We start from the raw sequence: 22,776 nt of genomic DNA on the forward strand, positions 1-22,776 counted from the left end.
GGGGAGGGGGGGGGTGGGGGGGGGGGGGGGGGGGGGGGGGGGGGGGGTTGAGGGAGGAGAGAGGGGGGGGGGGAGGAGGGGGGGGGGAGGGGAGGGAGGAGAGAGGAGGGGAAGGAGGGGAGGAATTTACCCTCGGTCCAGGAATGCCTTGTTCGCCTATTAAGCCCGGGGGCCCAGTTGGGCCAGGTGGACCCTGTGAACAGAGAAGATCAGCATAAGAGTTGTGGACAGGGCGAGTCTCCAGGAAGTATCCTGGGGAGGGAGCATCAGTACCTAGTCCTGGTGGGAGCCCAATGATAACTCACGGCTCAGATGGACCTCAAGGCTAACGAAGCATTTTATCCACAAGTCCTCAGTGAAATTAAGAGGGTGAACATTGATCGTTCCCCCAATTCTACCAACTGGGAAACTGAGATTCAGAGAGGAAAGTCACTTGCCTAGGGCCTACACAGGACCATGGCATCATAACTTTAGAGCTGGAAGGGACCCAGGGCTGTCTAGTCCAACCCCTAATGTGATAGGTGAGCAAACTCAGGCAGAGAGGGGCATGACTTGGTCAAGGTCTTGTGTCAGAGGCAAGGTTCCCACGAAGAGCTCTTCTGGGGTTGATCCCACACTGGGTGAGTGCGGTCACTCAACTGAGACCAAGAAGGGGACAAAATACCAGCAGAAGTGTCCCATCTTAGCTGTTAGCCCACCACAAGAACATTCAGCCATCCACTAAGAAAGTCAGATCAACTAATTCAAAAGCAGCTTGTCCCCAGAAGGAGGCTTGGAGCTCCTCCACGATGACCCACCTGCGGCCCTCTTGCTCCTGGCTCTCCTGAAATTCCGGCTTGACCTGGGCCGCCTTTGTTACCCTTGAAAACAAGAGACAATAGACATCATGCCTGGCAGTCCGACTGAATTCAAATTCAAGCCTTGTCATTTCCCATTTTTCCTCTCTGTCCTCATGCCTGGGTCCCACCAATACACAAAGTCTGAGAAGGGGATTCTCCAAGCTTTCCATAACGTCCAGGCAGAGTACTTCTGCCCTACAGAGGCCAATGCCTCCAAGGGAACTTTTGTAGAAGCCTTCCTAGAGTGACTGACCAAAAGGCATCTCCCTGTGGCCAGCTTGCTACTGAGAGGCTTCTCTGAACTAGCAAGGCCAATCCTTGGGCCACAGGCAAGCAGTCCATCCCTGGTCCAAATGTTGGAAACATGGAGCATCAGATTGAGAGCTGGAAGGAGCCTTGGAACAACTCAGTTCCCACCTGGTTTCTTTGTCCACGGGGGTCCACTCTACTTTGATTACTGGTTCAGGGCAGGACCGGCTGCCACTTCAACTTGTAAACTTGGGTTTTTATATCACCTGCATTTCCAGAAATGTCCCTCCCATGCTCTGTCCTGAGGACCACCCATCACAACAAGCCCCAGAGAGGCCTAATGACAAAGGCACCAGGGCTCAAACTCAGACGCAGGGCTCTTTTCCCAACTTCTGAAGAAGTGGTAGAGGGGTGGGGCATATGGAGACAGTGAACACCCTTCATATTAGTGGGTGCTTGTGGGAAAATGGGGGAACCAAAGAAAAAACACTTACCTTCACTCCTGGGGGGCCTCTACGCCCTGGGCCACCCTGTGTGAATAAGAAACCACCATGGGGTTAGCAGAGAAAAGAGGCCCTTCCCAAGGTCCTTCATCTTTCATTCATTGTGAGATAATATAGGCAAAGCACTTTTTAAACCTTAAATATTAGCTGTGTCTCTGGGAAAATCATGTCACCTCTCTCTGCCTTGATTTTCCTCTCTGTAAAATGGGGATAATCCCAGAACCTCTTACAGGCTTGCTGCAAGGATCAAATGAGATAACACGTAAAAACTCAAAGTGCTTTATAAATGTTAGGTATTGTTATTATTACTGTTATTATTATTCAACAAATCTTTATTATGTGCCTACTGTGGACAGCCCTGGGCTAGGCGCTGCAGCCTGACTGAGGACAGACTCTCTGCTTCTCTGCCATGTGACCCTTCCTGGAGCAGGGCCCCTCGTCTCCTTCGAATCGCTGCCGGTTAAGGTCTTTAGGAGGCTCTCGAGCCTGCCAAGTTAAACAATTCTGTGGTCGCCCCTCCTCCTCCCCCTCATTTCCAAAGCAGAGCCTGGAGGCCACAAGCACTCCCCTCCCTCCCGCCCTCTTCACTGCCCCGGTTCTTTCACAGTGGGGAGCAAACATGATGTAAACTGATTTCAAACAGGGGTCCCCACTGTCCCAAGCCTCTGTGCCAAAGGTAACACCTGCACAGTAAAGGAAGAGAGGCTTTGAGAACTGAAACAAACCCCACAGGGGCTCGTACATTATACTTTGGCCAAACTTTAGTCCGGCACCATGCAGAAGACCCAAGAATGGGAGCCCTTTGCACAGGGGACCCCCCAAGATGGAAGGCAATGAGCCTCACTACCATCATGACCAGGTGTCATAGACACTCCAGGAGTGAGTAAGCAAGTCTGAGACAGGGATTCTCTAAGCTTCCCATGCCCTGGCCTCTCTAGGCAGGGTGTCCCCCTCCCATAGAAAAGGAGGAGCAAACACAGCTGCCCAAGGGGAGTGCCAGGCACAACTCCAAGCGTGTGCCCCCTCTAAGAAAGCATAAGCAGCCAGAATCATAACAGCCCATGTTCATTAGCACTTTGAGGTTCTCCGAGAGCTTCATGTCCATGACCTCATGTCCCAGTAAGGCTGGTGCTGTTGTTAGCCCTTTTGCACAGAAAAGGAAACTGAGTCTGAGAGAAGTTCAGAGTCACACAGCAACAGTCTGAGGTAGGATTTGAACCCAAGCCCAGTCCTCCATCTGCCCATTATGCCATCATGTACTCCATTTATCCGACTAGATTGCATCCAGTCTTTGGGCAACCTCATTCTCCCCTTTAGATTTTAAGGTAACATGGCAGTAGCTGCTCAGTGGTGGGGCATAACCAGGTGGGGATTTTTTTATAGAACTACTCTGCATAGGGTCCCACTTCACCAGCCCGCCTGCCTCAGTCGTGCATGACTCCTCAGGGGGAGTGTGAGTGACTGGGCATCAAGGCTAAAACCAGCAATTTTTGTGTCCAAATCACGTAGCACAAAATGTGCCCTCAAATAGAGTATGGGAGGAGCAAGTCTGGGACCCCCATAGTGGGGGGAGGCAGGATAGCTGGGACAATCAATGTGAGCTTGCTTCCAAGAGAAGCAAGATAAAGCCAAGCCCCGAGGTAACCTAATTAGCTCTGATTAATTCCCTACATCACCATCAGGGAAAGTGCTAACAAAATATAAAGGTAACAGATTTTTAAATTGCTCAATCTTTCGGAATCATTTTGCCCTCTTCAATTCCAGTGCCCTGATACAAAACTCCAGTGATTCGACCCTAGTTATGGTTTTCACGAATTGTAAAAGTTGTAAGGGACCTAGTTCTACTCATACACTAAGGAATCTTCACTGTAGCTTTCCTACAAATGCTTCTGTTTGAAGACCTCCAAGAACTGCCAAGGCAGCCCACCCTTCTGTGGGACATCTCTAATGGGCAGGAAGTTTTTTTCTGATGCTCACTTGTTCGTGTCCCTCAAGGGTAGGAGGGATCTTTCTCCAAGTCCCTGAACTACGAGCTGGAAAGACTCAGAAAGAGGAGAAAAAAGAATGACGTTCTACATTCTGCAGTCAGTGCCAAGGCAAGTGTGGGTATCTCCCTCCCCCACTACAATCATGAAGTTGATTGTCTTAGCTTCCTTATACATGGCATTTCCAAAGCATTCATTGACCTCCAATGCATTAAGGGCCAGTGATATTCTTAAGCTATTTCCACAAGAGCTATGTTTGACCCCACTCATGCACTGGGTTTTATCATCATGACAACGCCATTTGGGCAGTGCAGCCATCACCAAGAATGGCCCTTTTGTCTTTGATCATTGCTCCAAATTACTATTTAAAATTAATGAGCCTTCACTGACGGCTTTTAAAATATTGTTTTTCACCATTATTTGCTTGTTTATGAGTTCAGAGACAAAAGAAAATTGAGTAACCTTGGTGTCACATTTGAATGTAGGCAGAATGCAACTCTCACATAAATTTCTTCACCTCCAGTAATTCACTCCGCACAGCCTGACTTCAGATACTATGAGATGCTGGCGATTAGGATCTGCCCAAACCTTCCTCTCCTTGCCACTCTGTTTAGGACCAGCCTTCATGTGGATTGGGAGCAATCTTAGAGACTGCGGTGGTTTGGTTTGGTTTGGTTTTTACATCTCTAGCCATCCTACTGTTCACTCTCCTCTGGGCAATGACCTTCTATAGGTAGGCTCTCTCCTATTTCCTTATTTTCCAACCTCTAAGACCAAGTGTCACATGATTCACCAATGCTACTCTGTCATGTGTGCTCCCAACCACTGTCCCCATTCTTGGGAGTTTCCTGCATTCTCTAAGTCTTTTAATGACCTCCAGCACCTGCTCTTACAATTCGGTCTCAAGGAGCTGCCTCAGGTGCTGAAAATTTAAAGGATTTACCCAGGGTCACACACAGCAAGTAAATGTCAGAAACAGGAATTGAACATTGAGGTCTTCCTGATTCTAAGACCCGCTATACCATGCTGCCTCTCATATTTAGTAGGTAACAAAGAGTTCATGGGACAGGCATCCCATGTGAACTTGAGAGTAGCAAAAATACGGGAAGGAAGGTTTCTAGGGTGAAGCAGGGCTCCAGGAATTCACTTCCTGCCAAGAGTAGAGAGGTTTCCAGTGGCTTTGCACCAGATGTCCATCAATAGGCACATCCATTCATTACTGGGCAAAGAAATGAGATATACTCACATCCTTCCCAATTACTCCAGGACCACCTGGTGTCCCATCAAGTCCAGGCATTCCCTAGGGCAAAGAAGAGACAGAGATGAGACTCTCATAGGCAAACAGAAGAAAAATGAGTTCCATAGAAAACTACATGAAATGGATCTGCATACATAAATATGTAAATTCCCACACACCCCACTTCATATGTGTGTCTACAAATATGTATGTCACCAAGATCTGCTCATTAAGGTGAGAATCTCATCACTTAGAATAAACAAGGGTTTTCTTTGAACGACTTTGATCCACATGTCATTGTGGAAGTGGCTGGGGCCCAGGACAGAGCCTCTACAGGGCTGCCTTTATCAGATCAAGGAAAGCACTGCTTCCTATTTCTGCCCTAGCTGCCTGAATCAGCTGCTCAGTTTTTCTTCCTTTGGTCATTAGAATAGAGAATGATTGAATAACACTTTACCATTGGGCCAATTTCACCCTTTTCTCCTCTGGGTCCTCGTTGTTGACTGTCCAGTCCTATTTCACCCTAAAAACAACAACGTGAAATGTGGGATTAACAATACTAAAATTAAACCGACTAATGGCTGGACTACATGACCAATGCTGGATTGCTGTTGAATGAATAAACAGGGATGAGAATTTTAAAGGGAGGGCAGATGTGACTCCTTAGAGGGAGAAGGTAATTTTCAGATCACCCTAACCCACAATGGTCAACCTAAAACATGGCATCGGACTTATTCTGGGGTTGTCCTGCAGCCCCATGGCACCAGACTACCCAGAATCATTTATAGACTGGGGACAGCAGAATTTTTCTCCTGAGGAGGAAGATGCTACAAGATACTTCAAAATGGGCATATCCTCTATGTTTGCAGTATTGCATCCCATTCCAGGGTCAGCATAATGGGAGGCAATGAGCCAGCCTAAAATGGAAGTAATCTGGTTCAGGAATGGCAATTTCTTTACTGAGTTGAAATGCCACATGAGAAAAGAGACCAGTGGAGAGCAAGAATACCATTGACAAGAAGCCCTTGCCTACAGTGCCAAGGCTTTACAAGCCAGAGAGGAATAACTCAGACTTCTCTATGGTGAGCACTGCAAAAGCAAGCTTCTGGAAAGGTGGGGCAGGGCTCTTTTTAGTCACACATCTCCCGCTATTTCAATTGGAGAACGTCTCCATGTCCTTCCCAGTCTTCCTCGTAACCAATGGCTCTAAATTTGACCCTGAGCAAATAACCAAATGAGATAATATTTTCAAAGTTCTAAGTTTAGCACCTGGCACATAATAGATGCTTTATACATTTTATTCCCTTCCCCTTCTCCCTGAGCAATTTAACAGGGAATTCTCTTTACCGGATCGCCACGGATTCCCATGTCTCCTCTCTCTCCTTTCTCTCCTTTCATACCTCTGTCTCCCTAAGATAAAAACACAAAGAGACAACAAAGCTCATAAACATTTCCAAAACCATTCCCCACCCTTGGCATGATGGGAGTCGGCTTAGAAAGGACAAGAGCGATAATCCCAAAGTTATTCAAACAGAATGTCACACTTCTAGAACTGGAGAGGACCAGTGATGCCATTTACTCCAACGTGTATCAGACCAAAAATTGCTTACCCTACAAGTGGTCATCCAACCTTGGCTGGAAAGGCCTCCAGTGACCGGGAACCCCTTGCCACCGATGTTAGCCCATTCCACAACCAAGCACATTTGTTTTTAGAGAACTCAACACAACCTGACTGTGCTCTTGGGGACCAAGTGGCACAAAATTAATTCCTTCTCCACAAGACAATCATTCAGATACCTGGAAACAGCTCTCCTGTCCAACCAGAGAACAGCTCTGGCTCTGCTGGTGGTCACACATCCCTTTGATTATAGGTCAAATAAAAATTCCTTGCAAGAAAAACTACTGTATCATCAATTTAGCAATAGTATAAAAACGTGACCTACTCGTCTGCCAGCACTGCCCCTCTCTCCAGAAGACCCCGGTAGTCCTTTGTCTCCCTGAAAAATGAGTTGTGGAAAATGTCACAATGGGACTCAGTTCTACAACCTTAATCAAAGAAGTGTCTCCAAGTATTTGGGAAATTAAAGTTGTCAGGGTTTCTTTTTTAATTTTAAAGAACAAATAGTTTTAAAATATCTTACTTCTTCTCCATTTAGCCCATCCAGACCTATCTCTCCCAATTCACCCTAGGAAAGAAAACACAAAGGAGAGTTGATATATAGATAGGTAAATGAACCCATCAATTAAAAAAATTGAAAGATAACAATAAAATACTTGAATACCTTTTCTCCTGGGAATCCACGGGAACCCTAAAAATAAAGCAAATACAGTTAGCGATCCTTCAGCACAGGCATTTTCCAAAAACAGAGTGATGACTACCCATGGGCAGAAACTAGCTGAAGAATACCTTGAGTGGGTTAGCGGAAAGAGGACCAGCCTTAGAGTCTGATCATGTGGGTTGGTACCTGATGTTTGCTGGCTGTCTAACTGGCAAATCACAGCCTCAGTTTTCCCATTCATGAAATGACAATAACAATATTAGCACCATATAAATAAAGGAACATGTACAGTGTTCTATAAACCTAAAAGTGCTATGTACTACTGATGTTGGTGGTGATGGTGATGATGGTGGTAAATGTGAGTGATGAATAATAAAAACAAAATGTTGACTTCAAGGCTACAGTATTTTGAAACTATGAGGTCTTCCTTTTGGGTCATTCCTCTATCAAATTTAAAATGTAACTGCTCCAAAGAGGGAACAGCTCATCTAAGTAACTCACAAGAGGCTTCTCAAATCTGCCTTCCTCTTTTCAGAAATGAATTTTTCTTCACCCTAAACCACCATAAACAAATATATTCTCCCTCCCATATATACAGGTAAAGTCACTTTTCTGGGCTGCAGCTGTTCTTCATACATTACCCAAAACTGACCCAATCATGCATCCTCAACATACCTTTGTTCCCCTCTGGCCTGGGCATCCTTGGAAACCTTGAGTGCCGTTCACACCAGGAGGTCCACGTTCACCCTTTGGAAAGAGAAGAAATATGTGTTGGCTAAACTATCTTCCTCATTTATCTATAACTGCTTATGGGGCTGTATGGGAGTCTTTTGCATTCTTTTTTTTTTCAGATTAAATTAAATCTTGCCTATGTTCTATGCTTTGTTACCCCAAATGCTTGCACGGGAGCTGAAGGCTCTTTTCCTTTTTAGTTGAGACCTAAACATGAACCACAGGCTCTCAGCTCTGGGTGGAGACATGAACCCAAAAGAAATATTTAGTGACAATCCAACACTGAACCTTCTCCATGATAATATATGTCTCAGAGACCACAGGTAATACCAAATGAGATGTGCATTCAAATGCTTCACAACCAAGCTTTAAACAGTGTGTAAGGTCAGCTATTATTATTGTCATGTCACCATGCAATTATTTCTCTGATAGTAATCTTTAAAGCCAATCCAGAATGTCTCAATTCAACAAACACTTATTAAGCACATACAATGTGGATGCATAACTGACTGCTTTTAAACCATTTAAACGCTATGGGCCAAGCACTGTGCTAAGATGCACATGTGCTGTGAGCAAGGCGCTTTGCTAGTTATTGGGAACACAAGGATGAAAAGCCACAGTCTCTGCCTTCCAGGAACTGACAGACAATTCTCAATTGGAAAGTCTATGTCACTGGGGAAAGACTGCCACAAAGGTCCTGCGCCCATTTACTGGTCAAGAGCATCTTATCTTGGAAATGTCATATAAAGTGAGTATGAATGAAGGACATCAGAACGCCGTGCTTTGTTCTGCTTTCTATAAGCTGCTGGGGTCTGAACAATGATGCCAAGGTTAGAGTGGGGGAAACAAGAAGGAATTACAAAGAATCACACTTTCAGAAAGGAGAGACGGCTTAGGCTTGAGATATACATATAGAGAGATGGATAGATATAGATATACATGCACACATATACTGGGGAGAGGGCAAGATGGAAAGACAAAGACCGCGTTACTTACTGGTCCACCTTCATCCCCAGGGTAACCTCGATAGCCGTCTTCTCCCGGCGTACCCTAAGACAAAGCAATGTGTTCACTCATAGAAAACTATTCCATCAAAGCTTTCACTCTCTATTCCAATTCCCCAGCAATTCTCCCGAATTTCAGGGAATATTGTTAGTTCTGTGGGCCTGACTTCAGATTGCCTTCCTAGACGTGTGTCCTTTTTCTAGGCATTGCTGGATCAGACTTGTTCTTTCAGGTATTGATGCTCCTAATGCTTCTTTCACCAAATTTCCCACGTCAAATACTTTGATGCTCAGGAGCTAGTCTCAGGGAGGGGAAAAATGAAGAGCCCTCTTCATAGCACAAGTAAAGGGATGGGATGCAAGACATCAGTCAATGGGAATGTTCGTATTTAGATAAGGGAGGCTGGTAAACAGTGCATGTTTTCTATTGCTGTTTGGGAAGAGTCAACATATTAAAGAAAAGGCAGCCTGAAGAGATTTGTGGTCCCATCCAATCTCCGCCCATGACTTTAGTCAACTGAACCTTGGCTATATTTCAGTGTCCTCTGTTGTGAAATGGGAACACAGTTTCCTTGCTCCTCCTTAACCCCGTGATAAATGATAAGAAAAATTCCTGCTCAAATATGCTGATGCAATTTTCCTGGAATTTTATTTTTGTTTTATGAAATGAACCAAAGCCCAGATGTTACCTTCGGCCCAACACTGCCCAGAGGTCCTCGGTCTCCTCTTTGCCCAGAACATTTGCAGGGAACACCACAGCATGCCCTCTCGGCAATGCTATCCTGTGGAAATGAAAGAGCACAGTGAAAGACAGCCCAAGCCAAGAGAGAGAATGTAAATGATCCAGGAGACCGCCTATGGGCTCGCCCCCCTCCTCCTAAGGGGAAAAGGATGTTCAGATGGGGCTTGAGAAAAAACTAACTGTACACCTGGCCAGATGGAGAGGCACATGTAGCAGAGTGGCCAGTTAAGCCAGTTTGAATGACTTGATTTCATTTTGTCCAGGGAAATATGGAATTCTTAGGAGTAATTCTTACTACTGGTACATCACCATAATCAGCATCAACACTATACAATCACATGAACTCATAGGTCATTTCTCAAACCGACACTTATAGGACTACAAGGAAGGAAGGAAGGAAGGAAGGAAGGAAGGAAGGAAGGAAGGAAGGAAGGAAGGAAGGAAGGAAGGAAGGAAGGAAGGAAGGAAGGAAGGAAGGAAGGAAGGAAGGAAGGAAAAGATTTAGGGAGGGAGGAGGGAAGGAGGGAATGACCATTTGAAAAACTAAAACTTAAAATGCTTTAGCCAGCATACTTAAAGTAATATAAATGTGTTGGTCTGATGAGACCCCTTATAGAATCAACCCTAAAATGTGACCTCTTCTTCATATTCAGAAATGTCAAACACTGTGGGAACATGGAGAGTGCCAGATGTGGGATCTGAGAACCTCTGTTTAAACCCCGCCTTTCCCACTGATTAGCTATATCCCTTGGACCAGTCATTTGTCCTTTCTTTGCCTCAGTTTCCGATTCTATGAAATAGGTGTTGGACTAGGCAGCCTCTGAGGTCCCTTCCAACTCTACGTGCTGTTAGCTCAGTCTCCTTGTGTCCTGTTTTGATCTCTGTAATTAATGTTAAGAGTTCTGCTGACGCTTCAGCTGCTCACCTCAGGCAACAAACTCTCCATGAGATTGACGTTGACAGTGAGAGGCTCCACATTGCGACTTCCTGCTTAAATGACGTTTTGAGATTTTGTTTCCTACAGACTACATTGCTCAGGTGTCTGTAATCATGCCAACCATCTCATAATTATCATTCTGACATGAGCAGATAGAATGATAGAGCTCTCCCTTGGCCACGCACTGAAGTTATGTCATCAAGGTTTTCTTCTTTCTCTGATATTTATACCAGTGAGCTGCTAACAGCCAATGGTGTTTCCAGGCAAGGGATTCCTGCTCTCCTCGGCTTTTCCATGTCACATGATTTGGAACCCCTCTAAATGCCTTTGCCAGCTGCCTCGTGGTGGTGACGAGGTGAGCCTGCTTCCTCAGAGTCTCTGCCAGCAGAGTGCAGCCTTGGCTAGTCTGGGCCCATGGAAGGGCTGTCTGTCCATTATACAAAGGACTAGTTTGCTAAGCATGAAGATTGCTCACCCTAGGATGGTCACTTCCCTCCCCACTGCCCCTCTCCCTAGCAACTCTCAAAAGGATCAACTGTGCCATCAGGAGCTGCATCAGCATCAGTGGAGAGTGGTATCCATACCCCTGATATCCCACGTCATTGAAGTGATGGTTATTTAGAAATCATGGTTGTTCTGTGGTCAAAGAAACCAGGTCAAGATTGGAAACCCAGAAGAGGTCCTTAGAGACCCCCTCAACAATCAGTGGGAGGAGGGGGACACATATACACAACCCACTGGTGATATAAACCCTACCCTCCAAAAAGTAAGAACAAAACCATTCCTCAGCCTCCAGATACCTCCAAAGGACCATTTCTTTCACCTGTAAGTTCTAGAGCTGAGTTGACACCTAGCTTCCTTTTTTTCTACCTGGGCTCTTCATGCTCAACAATTCGATTCAACGAGTATTTATTAATTTCCTGCTCTGGGTCAGGCACTGTACTAGGTGCTTTAGGCGCAAAGGCAAAAAGGAAACAATTCCTGCCCTCAGGAAGCTTCCATCTAAAATACCCCAAATCTGTCATTTACTATGCATGTGGCCACAGGCAAGCCCCTTACTCTATCAGACCCTCAGCTTCTTCATCTTCTAAATGGGAGTAATAATATCACCCGCCTGACAGTGCTGTTCTGAAGTTTACAAGAGTTGTTTATGAAATGCTTTGTAAGCCCTCAAAATATGACCTCTTCTTAATATTCAGAAATGTCAAATACTGTGGGACCATGGAGAGTGCCAGATTTGGGATCTAAATTATTTATAACAATGATGTTTAATGTAGCGAGCTTGATTATTATATTGATTGATATAATAATAGCTATCATTCATTTGTCCTCACTGTAAGTTCACTGACCTCACTCCCCAGGAGTCTTTCTATCATGCTTGGCTTGACCAAGCACATTTCATAACCAATTGGGAAGGTTCACCCAGTCCTTAGATATGTCAGCACCTTTAGCTGCTATTCTGGGCTAGAAGCCATAACTATCACTCTCCTTGAAGGAAGCTTAGATGTCATGCCACCCCAGGCCTCTGGAGGGTTTGGCCAAGCATTCAACAATTTCTTGGTCTCCTTCAAAAAGCAAGAATCAGTCTGATTTCCCTTTCTCTCTCAAAATTTGGATTCACTGCAGCACCTTCTGATTTGAATCACAGATCAAGAGGTAGAAGAGCCCTCAGAAGTCATCTAAGCTTTCATTTTACAAGTGAGAGACCTCAGGCCCAGAAGAGGGCAAGGGACTTGCCCAAAGTAAATAGTAGAGCTGAAATTTGGACCCAGATCCTCAAATTCCAAGTCCAGCATTCTTTCCTTTATCCCACCTATTTTCTCTTTCTTGTTTAAGGAACACCTCTGGGTGAGATGACTAAGTTACCAGGCATGTTCTTGATTCGCCATTTTCAAAATGTAACCTTCCCCTGGACTCTCATCTCTACCATCTTACCATAAAGAAAACCCTTTCACCATTTTCTAGAATATTTCCACCAGTGCTTCTAGCTACTGTTTCTGGATAACTCGCCAAGACAAGAATCTTGTTTTTCCAGCATCTTAATATTGCTCAAATGAGATAATGCATGTAAATTGCTTTGAAAACCTCAAGTTGCTATTTTTTCACCCATCGATAATGAACTGAAGAGGGGGTCAGTGATCAAAGGGGACAGATGACTCCAGAGACCCCGCTCTCCATTTTCTGACACATGTTCCATGCAAGGGTGTCATTTTGGGATCCACCAGTAGCTCCAGTCCCAAGACAAGCCCTAAGCAGAGAACCCACCACTGAGCCATTGTGTTAAAGCTTCCATCTCTGCGAGCTCGGTATGTCCCCCAAACTCATCCACTGAGTAAAGATGCTCAGAACTTACAAGCTGTTCTGCCAGCTCATAGTCCAGGTCCATCAAATTCACCGTCAAAGGCCGATTGTAAGTGAAGCCACGACCAAATTCTAACTGCATCACATTGTCATAGTTGGCAACCCGTTCAAGGCCAACAAAGATCAGGGCCTTCACACCTGTGGGGAGAAAATGGGAAACAGGCCCATGAGAGCTAACATTTAAGAAGAGGCTTTGGCATCTTTATCCAAGCCACAAATGGTAGAAAGCGTTCATAGGATCACAGTTCTAAAGGTTAGAGGGACTTCAGATCTAGACCCACCTCCCTCCCGTTTTGCAGATGAGAAAACTGAGGCCGAGGAGGTTAAATGACAGACACAAGTCATACAGGCCGTAACTGGTAGAAGTGAGATTGGAACCCATTGGAACTTCTGGCTCAAAAGCCAGGGCCCTTCCTACTGCCCCACACAGTCTCCCTGTACCATATCATAAGTATGGCAAGGACTCCTAAGAGGTATTGGGGTGTCACTGCGAGAACTCACTGTGACTCAGACATAATGAACCATTCTGGGACTTCTCCATGTGAAGGCAAAGGTCTGAAGGTCAAACAGCTAGGGGACCCCCCTCATTTTACAGAGCTCTGGAAACCTTCCATGGATCCCCAAGAAGTGGCCAGGCAGCCTCTGCTCAAAGACCCCAGTCAGGGCAGCGATTCTACTCTTGGCGAGCTCTCCTTGTCGAGGTCAAGCCTCAATGTATTTGCCTCCAGTTTGCATCCACTGGTCCTACTCCCCATTTGACTCCCCATGACATACCTTTGTCCCAGTGGTCTCTCATGCCAGACAATCCTCCAGATACATGAAGATGGTGATCATGTCCCCAAGCCCAGACCTTCTTGCACCCAATTATGCAAACCCAGTTTTAGCAAGCCATTGTACCTACCTTCTTCTTGCAACTCAGCGGATGCTTTTTGTAACTCGGCCAGGCTGCCATCTACCCCATCAGTAAAATGAATAACCACCTTGGAAAAAGGGAGATATAGAAAAGTCAAGCCTCACACAAAATCACCAGGATTTTCAACAAAAGGGGATCTTGAGGACAATTTACAAACATGCCCACCATATGCAAAGCACCAGGCTGGACCATTACAGTAATACAGACCGGTAACCCATTAAAAAAAAAAAACCACCTCATCTATTACAGTCCTGAGCTATATGACATGATGCATGTGTCTTGACTGCAACATTCATTTACGAAATAAAAAGCCAGTTTTAAAAGGAGAGAAGGAGGACACAAGTGGATTGGAAGATGTCAATAATGTAACTACAGAAACTACAGTCTCTTACCCTCACCCTAACCCACAGCAGCAAATGAGTCAGAGAGTCCAGACTCAAGCATGGGTCACTACCAGAGTACTTGGGAACCTTCTCTGTGAGAGATCCAGTGTCTCCCTAAGCAAAGCAGGATTTGAACTCTGACCCTCTGAGTCCAGAATCCAAGCTGTTTCAGTAGTAACCAGGCTGCCTGGTACAGTGCCAAGTGGGCTCAGAGGACCTGCTTGCAAACCCCATCTCTGTGCCCTACTACTGGTGTGACTTTGGGCAAGTCACTCTCTTTTACCGGCCTCATTTACCTTATATGTACAATGAAGAATTTGGCCTGGCTGACCCAAGACCTCTTCCATCTCTAGGTCTGAAAGTGTAGGAAACAGTGCCTCTGAGGGATGATGTTCTAACAAGGGGCTCTAAGGTGTGTATGGCAGCCAGTGGGCACATAGTGCACAGAGCGCCATGCCTGGAGTCAGGAAGACTCCTCTTCCTGAGTTCAAATCTGGCCTCAGACGCTTAATAGCTGTGTGACCCTAGACAAGTCACTTCACCTTGTTTGCCTCAGTTTCCTCATCTTTAAAACGAGCAGGAGAAGGAAGTGGCAAACCTCTCCAGTATCTCTGCCAAGAAAACTCCACAGGGGGCCACAAAGAGATGCACTGAACAACGTGAACAAGAGCAAAGGCGTGCACATTCTCATGAAGTCAAAGCTCATTTACGGGTTTTCAGAGAAGCCTCCTTCAAGAACCTCCTGCCCACTCCCCAAAATATCAGAAGATTTCAAGGCAGAAGGGGGTCTTACAGACCTTCTCATCTTCTAGTCCAACCTGCTCACTTTACAGATGAGGAAACTGAGACCAGAGGTGGGACTTGAACTCGGTTCCTCTGACTCCAAATTCAGGCCCCTCCTTACTCCATCACATTGCCCCTCGTCTCCATCCTCCACATGTGGAGACATTTCTGGCAAGACAGACAAACAGCCCCATCCTCACCTTCACGCTGCCCGCCGGGGAGCTCCTGAACTTGTTCTGATAGACTTTCAGAGTATCCGCCGTCAGAAGGTAAGGGTGCTGGTTGCGCATGGTCTGGAATTTCTCAAACAGGTCAGGCTGGTACTCGGAGAAGTCAAAGCCTTCCACGGGCCCGGAAGGGGTATAGGCCACGGCCGCCACCCGCACGGTGGGCTCCTGGGTTCCAGTGCAGCTGATCCGCTGCAGCTGAGTGATGCGGTTCAGGACGGCATCCACCTTGGATTCCAAGCCCCTCTGGGACACAAACACATTCTGGTCTCGGGAGCCATCAAAGCCAAGAATCACGTCCAGGTGGCACGCTGGGAAAGAGGAACGGGACAAGCTGGGCAAACAAACTCATGGCAAGATCCATCTACAGACTCGAGCAAGCAATCACTCTATCAGGGAAATGCCCAAAGACAAGGAGGTTCTGTGGTTCCATCAGCATGAGGGAAACTCCCAGTCAGGGACCTTCCACCAAGGCACATGCAAGTGCAATGACTTTTCCAGGGTCACAGAACCAGTGTGAGTCAGACAATCTGAACCTATGTCTTCTGTCTCCCATGCTGCACTGCTTCCAACTATAAATGAAATAAGAGAGGGGGAAATAAAGGGGGACTTTCCTATAACCAGAGTCTTCAGGGTGTGGGGAGTGGGAGAGGAGGGGGAGAGAAGTTGTGTTGGGGGCAGGAGGGATTTGCTATATGGCAAACACTGGCCACCAGAGTACCAAGTCTAACATTTTATGAAGCCACTGAGAATTGGTCCTGTCAGTATTCCATCATAATCTAAGTGGGACCATTGGGTCTGAGTCCTATCCTTATATTTAGGTTATGCAGAGCCAGAAGAAACAATCAGACTCATTTGATGAGGCTACACTTCCTGGAACACACACACACAAATAACCTCTATAATCTGGGAAATTAAGAGGAAGAAGCAGAGCCCAGAAGGCAAGAGAATCTGGACCAACTTTGCTTATTCTCTTTTTTCATTTCTTCCAATAAAATATACACTTCTTGAGTATGGGGCAGGAGGGGAGCTTCTTTGTCTTTGCATCCCCAGTGCCTAGCACAGTGCTGGACACATAGTAGATGCTTAGTCGAGGTTTGCTGATGGATAGATTATATACAAATTGTCTTGCCCCCAGTAGAAGGTAAGCTTTTTGAGATCAGGGGCTTTTATATTATTTTTTTTACTTTGCATCCCCAGTGCCTGGCATGTAATAAGTGCTTAATAAAAGCTGGTTGATTGATTGACTGTTCTGTTGCCCTGAGAACAAAAGTCAAGTCACAGTTGCTAGGGTACCAGCATGGTATGTAACCAAAATAAATGAGGTTAAGATCTTTGGGGAGAAGGGCGATTGACTCATTTGCCACTTTCTTTTTTTTATCTTTTTAGAGGGGGGAGGTAGGGCAATTGGGGTTAAGTGACTTGCCCAAAGTCATATGGCTAGTTTTGTGCGTTGTGTCTGAGGCTGGATTTGAACTCAGGTCCTCCTGACTCCAGGACCTGTGCTCTATTCACTGCATCACCTAGCTGCCCCCATTTGCCACTTTCTAAGGGATAGAGAATTCAGAGAATCCTAGGTCTGGAGCAAGGAGGGACCTCAGAGACATCTCGGTCAATCCCCTTTTGTACAGAGCAAGGAACTAAGACCCAAGCAAAGTGGCTTGTCCAAGGTCCTACGGGAAACTAGGGTAGGATTGGAACCCAGGTCCAAATTCAGATTAGCCTCCTTGCAGAGCTTTTCCCACTATCTCCTGCACATAATGATCAGTACCTCTGGAGACGTCCGTCATGCCAGGACACAGAGTCTCATGCATCGCGTCATGCAGAGTCTCCAACACTTGTTCGCTCAATTCGGACAACTCCTGGACATTGCTCACTCTGAAAGCAATGGCACTGTTGGAAGCGATCTTGGACACTTCCCTTAAGTCGATGTTCTTCACTCCAACAGCAAACACCTTGACGCCTTTCTGGGACAGTGTCCGCGTGACTTCCTCAGTATCTTCCACCGAGCTTCCTCCGGTGATCACAAAGGCAATCTGGGGGATCCGCTGGTCAATCCTACTGCCAGCATCAGGCACAAAGTGGTTCTTCCTGAGGTGCTCAAGGCCCACAAAGGTATTGGCTTCCCTCCCACCTTTGTAGACAACTTTGTTAATAGCATCGATGATCTCTTCTTTGGTGGAGAAGTCCTTGAGGAAGAATTCATCGGTGGGGTCTGAGTTGTATTGGACCAAGCCCACCTGAATGGAATCTCCACCTTCATAAATGGTGTCCACTATCCCCGAGGCAAAGCGGAGAACTTCTTGGAAGTCATCTCTTCTGAAGTTGATGGAGCCATCCAACAGGAAGACAATGTCAGCTTTCTTTGCCACTGAAGTAAACAAAACCAGAAAATAAGCCTATTTCTGTACCCACAGTAAAAAGATGCAAAATGGTAGGAAAACTCATTGAATGGCAAAAGTGGGGTATAGAATATGCATGCTCATTAGAAATATTAAAAGGGAATTCTGCCCCCCACACACAAAAATAAAACATTCCTAGTATTAAGTAGTAACTCCTGTGTTAAATAGTAAAGGGGTTGTGTTTTGTTTCTGCTTAGGTTTTTGTTTTATTATGTTTTGGGATGAGATCTGTGATTTCGTTGGGATAGGGAACTCTGCTGCCTCACAATGCAGATCAGCCCCTATTTTGCAACTTACAGAGGCTATCAGTTTAAGTTACTTGCCCAGGGTCTAAGACCCTGACTCTAACAGCAATTCTATTTCAGAGGCAGCATGAGAACCCAAGTCTTGTTGAGTTCAAGAACAACTCAGCCATGGGGGAGGCTATGGGGACACAAAAAGAAAGAGTTGTATGATCTGGTCTTCAGAAGAATGGAAACTCCCCAAAGGAAGAGCCTTTCATTTTTGTTATTACATAGCCCATGCCCAGCAGAGTGTCTGGCTTGTAAATGGTGCTTAATAAATAAATATTTATTAACTAACTGATCAATTGATTTCTATTTCCCAGAGAGTATTTAAGGGTGTTAAGTGATAAGCCTCAAGACTGGCATTTGATGATAAGAAGTCAAGACTAATCTGAAAGTGAAAAAGACTAGTGTCCTGAAAGTTAGTGGTGAGAAAGACTAGGTCAGTGCAAGGAAGACAGTTAATACTGCATCATAGGATTCAGCAGTGTGGCCAGTTCCAGTGCAGCTGGACTTGGAGTCATGAGATCATCAGTTTAGATCTGGATAGGACCATACAGGCCACTTATTCCAACAACAAAAAAAGTTAAGTGACTTTCCCAAGGTCACACAGACATGGCATTACAGACATCGCATTAAGGACTTGAACTCTGGTCCTCTGACTAGAAATTCAATACTCCTGCTATCGAATATCAGATACTTAATATCTGGGAGATCCTAAATAAGTCAGAGTGTCTCTAATCCTCAGTCTCCTCATCTGTAAAATAGGGATAATTGTGGCATCTACTCCCTAACGTTGTTGGGAGGCTTAAATGAGAGAAGACATGTGAAGGACTTATCAATCTTAAAAGTGCTATATAAATGTTAGCTGTTATCATCTGGAATTACAGATACAGCAGTGACCAAGGGAACTTGAATAGAGTGAGAGGGCATTCAGTGCTGATCTGGACGAATAAGAAAGTGAGTCAGTCAGTGTGTAGGAAAGTGTGGGGCTACAAAGCTTCAGCTGAGCATTGAGCCCTTGTAGGAGAAAGATGGCATATGCAAGAATAGGGTGGAGCTAGGTCCTACAGCTCAGCACGGACAGCAGCAGATGGAACAATAATTAAGAGTTGTCAATTATGTCATGTCCCAAATAACATGTCCTCATTGAACATTATCTGAGTTCTTCCTGGTTCTGCTTTTGGAGAGCAAAGTGCCCTGGGGAAGACAGTCTAGGGATGATCTTTGGAATACACATGCCAGTGAGTGACAATATTGCTACAAGTGTCAGTACTAATGGGCATCTAACAATGATGCCATGATCTGTATCCATGGAGCATAGTGTATTTACCTGGGGTTGAAGGAGGAAATGGGCCTGGAGGTGTTGGAGTCACTCCTGAGGGTCCAAACGAATTTATGACTTGGCTTTCAATGTTTCGAAGATCCCTAAAGTCTCTGACAGTGAAGATAAGCCTGTCATTGTTGGTAATTGTCTGCAGCTCAGCTCTGTCAACATTTCGGGCCCCCACACCTACACTGACAATGCCCGCTGAGCCTATCACTCTAGAAGACCTGGACACATCATCCTGGGACTTCCCTCCAAGAAACAGGACAAGGTGTTGAGGCACCCCATCTTCTATTCTGCTTCCTGCTGACTTCACAAAAAAGTTTTTGGCCACAAAATCCAAAGCCTTGCCAGTGTTCAGCGGGGAGCCCCCACGCAACCTCAGGCGTCGGATGGCATCCAGAACCGCAGCTTGGGATTTGTGGGTCTTCAGGTAGAACTCTGGGAAGACATCATTGCTGAACTGCAGCACACCAATCCTGACCCTGTTGGGGCCAATGTTGAGCTTCCGAACAATGCTGCCAATGAAATCTCGAATGTGGGCAATCCCATCCTGCCTGACACTGTCAGAGGAGTCAATGAGGAAGATGATGTCAGCAGCATCATTTTCTACAACTGGAGAAAGAAGAAAGAGAAGAAAAATGAGCATTTCTATCTCCTGTGACCACCCAGGCTCACCAATGGTCTTTGAATTTTGGACTCTTTTCCTTGGGATTCTAGGCACAGAGATAGGGAGTGCATCTGGGATTTCATTTGTATTGGGATCTTCCAGGAGAGGAAATGCCTTCTTCTGAAACAAGCTGGCACCTTCTCCATAATCTGTAGTCTTAGGGAATTGCCTGGCACACATGGCCAGAATGTGTCAGAGATGAGATTTGAAGAGCAAATCTTCTGGCCTCAAGATCAGCTCCCTCCCACTAAGCCACACTGTCACCTTGGTACTCTTGGTGGCCTTTAACTATCAGCCACCTTCTAAAGGAGAGGTCCTGCCTTCAGGAGACACCATGTGATTCAACAAGTCTTAACTATCCTTCTTAAGTTTTGAACTTCAGGCACATTCTGGCTACCCCAAAAATGTCCCAGGAGGGAGATCTCGATCTTATCTCTGTTTTTCAGATGAGGAAATTGAGGCTAAAAACTTAACCAAAATACCATAGCAGAGATTCCTTTTACCAGTCACAGAGGTGGAAGAGATCCTCAGAGGACCTCTAAATCTAAGCAACTCAATTTATAGATGAGGAAACTGGGTGCAGGGGAGGTTGATGGACTTGCCCAGCACCCAGGTGAAAGTGTAAGGATATGAACCCAGGTCAGCTGACTCCACGGTGCTTATTTTCCCTACCATTCATCCTAGCCCCGTCTAGCTCCTTGTTTTAATTTGAAATAGCATTTACTCTGAGAAGCATCTCACCTGGGGGTGGGTACTGGGTGCGCGTCAGGAGGCTCTGTATCTGCTCTGCGGTCAATGTGGTAATCGGGGTCAGGAGCTTCTGTTCCAGGCTCGGCAGCTCCCTAAAGGTGCTCACTGAAAACACGTACTCGGGACTCAGAGAAATCTTGACCAGCTCCTCGGGATCGGCATTCCGGGCCACGGTGAAGGGGGCCACGCCCGCCTGTTTAATCTGCACCGCGGAATCCTCCACCTCGTCATCCGACCTCCCAGAAGAGACCAGCACCAGAAACTGAGGCACTCCCTCTTCGATGCGGCTCCCCAGCGGCCTCCGGAAGATGTTTTTGGACACGTAGTCCAGGGCACTGCCCACGTTGATCTGCCGGCCGCCTTTGGGGCGCAGCCTCCGCACTGCATTCTGGACTTCGTCCTTGCTGGTGTAGGCGTTGAGCAGAAACTCAACCCTGGGGTCCTCGCTGAACTGAATCACGGCCACTCGGGTGGTGTCAAAGCCCACATCCAAGTCCTCGATGAGCCTCTCGATCAAGCCACGAATATACGAGAACTCCTGCACCGTGTTTTGGGAGCCATCGACCAGAAAGACGACATCCCTCTTGCTGCTGACCCCTGGGAAACGCAAATGTCAGAATGTCATATCAGAGCTAGAAGCAAAATGCTAGAAGCAGAGGTCCTCTAGCCTAAAGCCCTCCTATTACAGGTGAGGAAGCTGAGGCCAAGAGGGTCTAAGTCCTTGTTCAAGGTCGCACAGAAGGCAAGTTAGTTACCATGGGACCTCTGCCTCCAAGCCCAACATATTTTTCTTCCCCATAAAACAAAAAGATGTGTATGTCCAAGCCACTGGCCTCCTTATTTGAAGTTGCAATTAATCTTACCATCTCCCATGAGAGATCAAATTTACACCATGATGAAAATCATGAGGGTGAAGGCTGAGAGAGATGAGAACACAGGAAATGCCAAAGAGAAATAACTTTCATTTTTTTACCCCATTCCAACCAAATTAATATAAGACTAGGGGTGGATTGTCAGTGCATAAAGTCTGGGACCACACAGAGCCCCACTGGGTAGAAATATTTGTCTTGCACTTAGAAATATCATGCACATTGAACTAAAAAGGGGGGAAGAGCCCAGATGAAGAAAAGGAAGTGGAATAGGCTATAACCCAAAGACTCATGGGAGGCAATATGGTGCAATGGAAAGCGTGTTAAGTTGGAATCCAAGAAAGTCACTTAACCTCTGACTCTCCAAGACAATAATTATCCATTTTTTTCATATCAGGACTGCTTTTGACTCTTAAAATTACTGAGGAATCAAAGAATTTTTGTTTATGTGTGTTCTGTCAATATTTATCATATTAGTAATCAAAACTGATATTTTATTTATTAATTTATTTAAAATTACAGTTGTTTTTCAGTCATGTCAGACTCTCTGTGATCACATTTGCAGTTTTCTTGGCTGAGCTACTGGAGTGGTTTTGCCATTTCCTTCTCTAGTTCATTTTACAGATGAGGAAATCGAGACAAATGGGATTAAGTGACTTGCCCAGCATCACAGAGCTAGTAAGTATCTGAGACCAGATTTGAACTCCCAAAGATGAGTCTTGTTGACTTCAGGTCTGGCACTCTATCCGCTGCACCACCAAGGTTAGGATTAGAAATAAATTTAGAGTTAGAATGTATACATTATATATAAACATAAGTGACTTTTTGTGGGAAAATAACTACATTTTTCCAAACAAAAATATGTTTAGTAAGAAGAATAGAATCTTTTTTTACATTTTTTCAAATCCCTTTAATGTCTGGCTTAAGAGATCAACCAATCAATAAAGATTTATTAAGCACCTACTATGTGCCAGGCACAGTGCTAAGCACTGGATTCTCATTTCAGCTTCCACATCCAATCTGTTATGATATGTTGTTTTAATTGAAGTATATGAAAAACATCTGCCCTAACACAGATATGTAGTTAGGAAAGGGAGGAATATTTTAGCAGGCAATTTAATAGTGTTATTACGAAAATAGTTTTGACCTCACAGAGGAAACCTAAAAGGTTTTGGAAACCCCCCAGTGCTGTACACTGGCCACCCTTTGAAGAATGCTGCTCTAAGGTTGTAGTTTCCAGAGAGGGCTCCTCCCAGCTGCCACTGGAAGGAGGAGTTTCCTGCACTGATGAACTCACAGC

The 22,776-nt window shown here is 45.5% G+C and overlaps 1 protein-coding gene across 1 annotated transcript in view; it reads right to left on the reverse strand.

Annotated features, from left to right (window-relative positions):
* COL6A3 (collagen type VI alpha 3 chain) overlaps window positions 1–22,776 on the reverse strand; it is a 98,735-nt gene that overhangs the window by 35,393 nt on the left and 40,566 nt on the right. The window contains exons 9-26 of the mRNA XM_069103147.1: window positions 20,599–21,204; window positions 19,194–19,802; window positions 16,946–17,545; window positions 15,148–15,485; window positions 13,770–13,848; window positions 12,861–13,006; window positions 9,518–9,610; window positions 8,821–8,874; window positions 7,768–7,839; window positions 7,096–7,122; window positions 6,955–6,999; window positions 6,757–6,810; window positions 6,161–6,223; window positions 5,271–5,336; window positions 4,823–4,876; window positions 1,583–1,618; window positions 798–860; window positions 131–193 (exon numbers count right to left, since the gene is read on the reverse strand). Of these exons, the coding sequence (XP_068959248.1) occupies window positions 131–193; window positions 798–860; window positions 1,583–1,618; window positions 4,823–4,876; window positions 5,271–5,336; window positions 6,161–6,223; window positions 6,757–6,810; window positions 6,955–6,999; window positions 7,096–7,122; window positions 7,768–7,839; window positions 8,821–8,874; window positions 9,518–9,610; window positions 12,861–13,006; window positions 13,770–13,848; window positions 15,148–15,485; window positions 16,946–17,545; window positions 19,194–19,802; window positions 20,599–21,204 (3,068 nt within the window). The remainder of the gene's footprint in view (window positions 1–130; window positions 194–797; window positions 861–1,582; window positions 1,619–4,822; window positions 4,877–5,270; window positions 5,337–6,160; window positions 6,224–6,756; window positions 6,811–6,954; window positions 7,000–7,095; window positions 7,123–7,767; window positions 7,840–8,820; window positions 8,875–9,517; window positions 9,611–12,860; window positions 13,007–13,769; window positions 13,849–15,147; window positions 15,486–16,945; window positions 17,546–19,193; window positions 19,803–20,598; window positions 21,205–22,776) is intronic.

The sequence above is a fragment of the Petaurus breviceps genome, unplaced genomic scaffold (assembly GCF_028583685.1).
Source record: "Petaurus breviceps papuanus isolate PSGF00001 unplaced genomic scaffold, PetGlider_PUasm1.0 567, whole genome shotgun sequence".
Taxonomy (NCBI): Eukaryota; Metazoa; Chordata; class Mammalia; order Diprotodontia; family Petauridae; genus Petaurus; species Petaurus breviceps.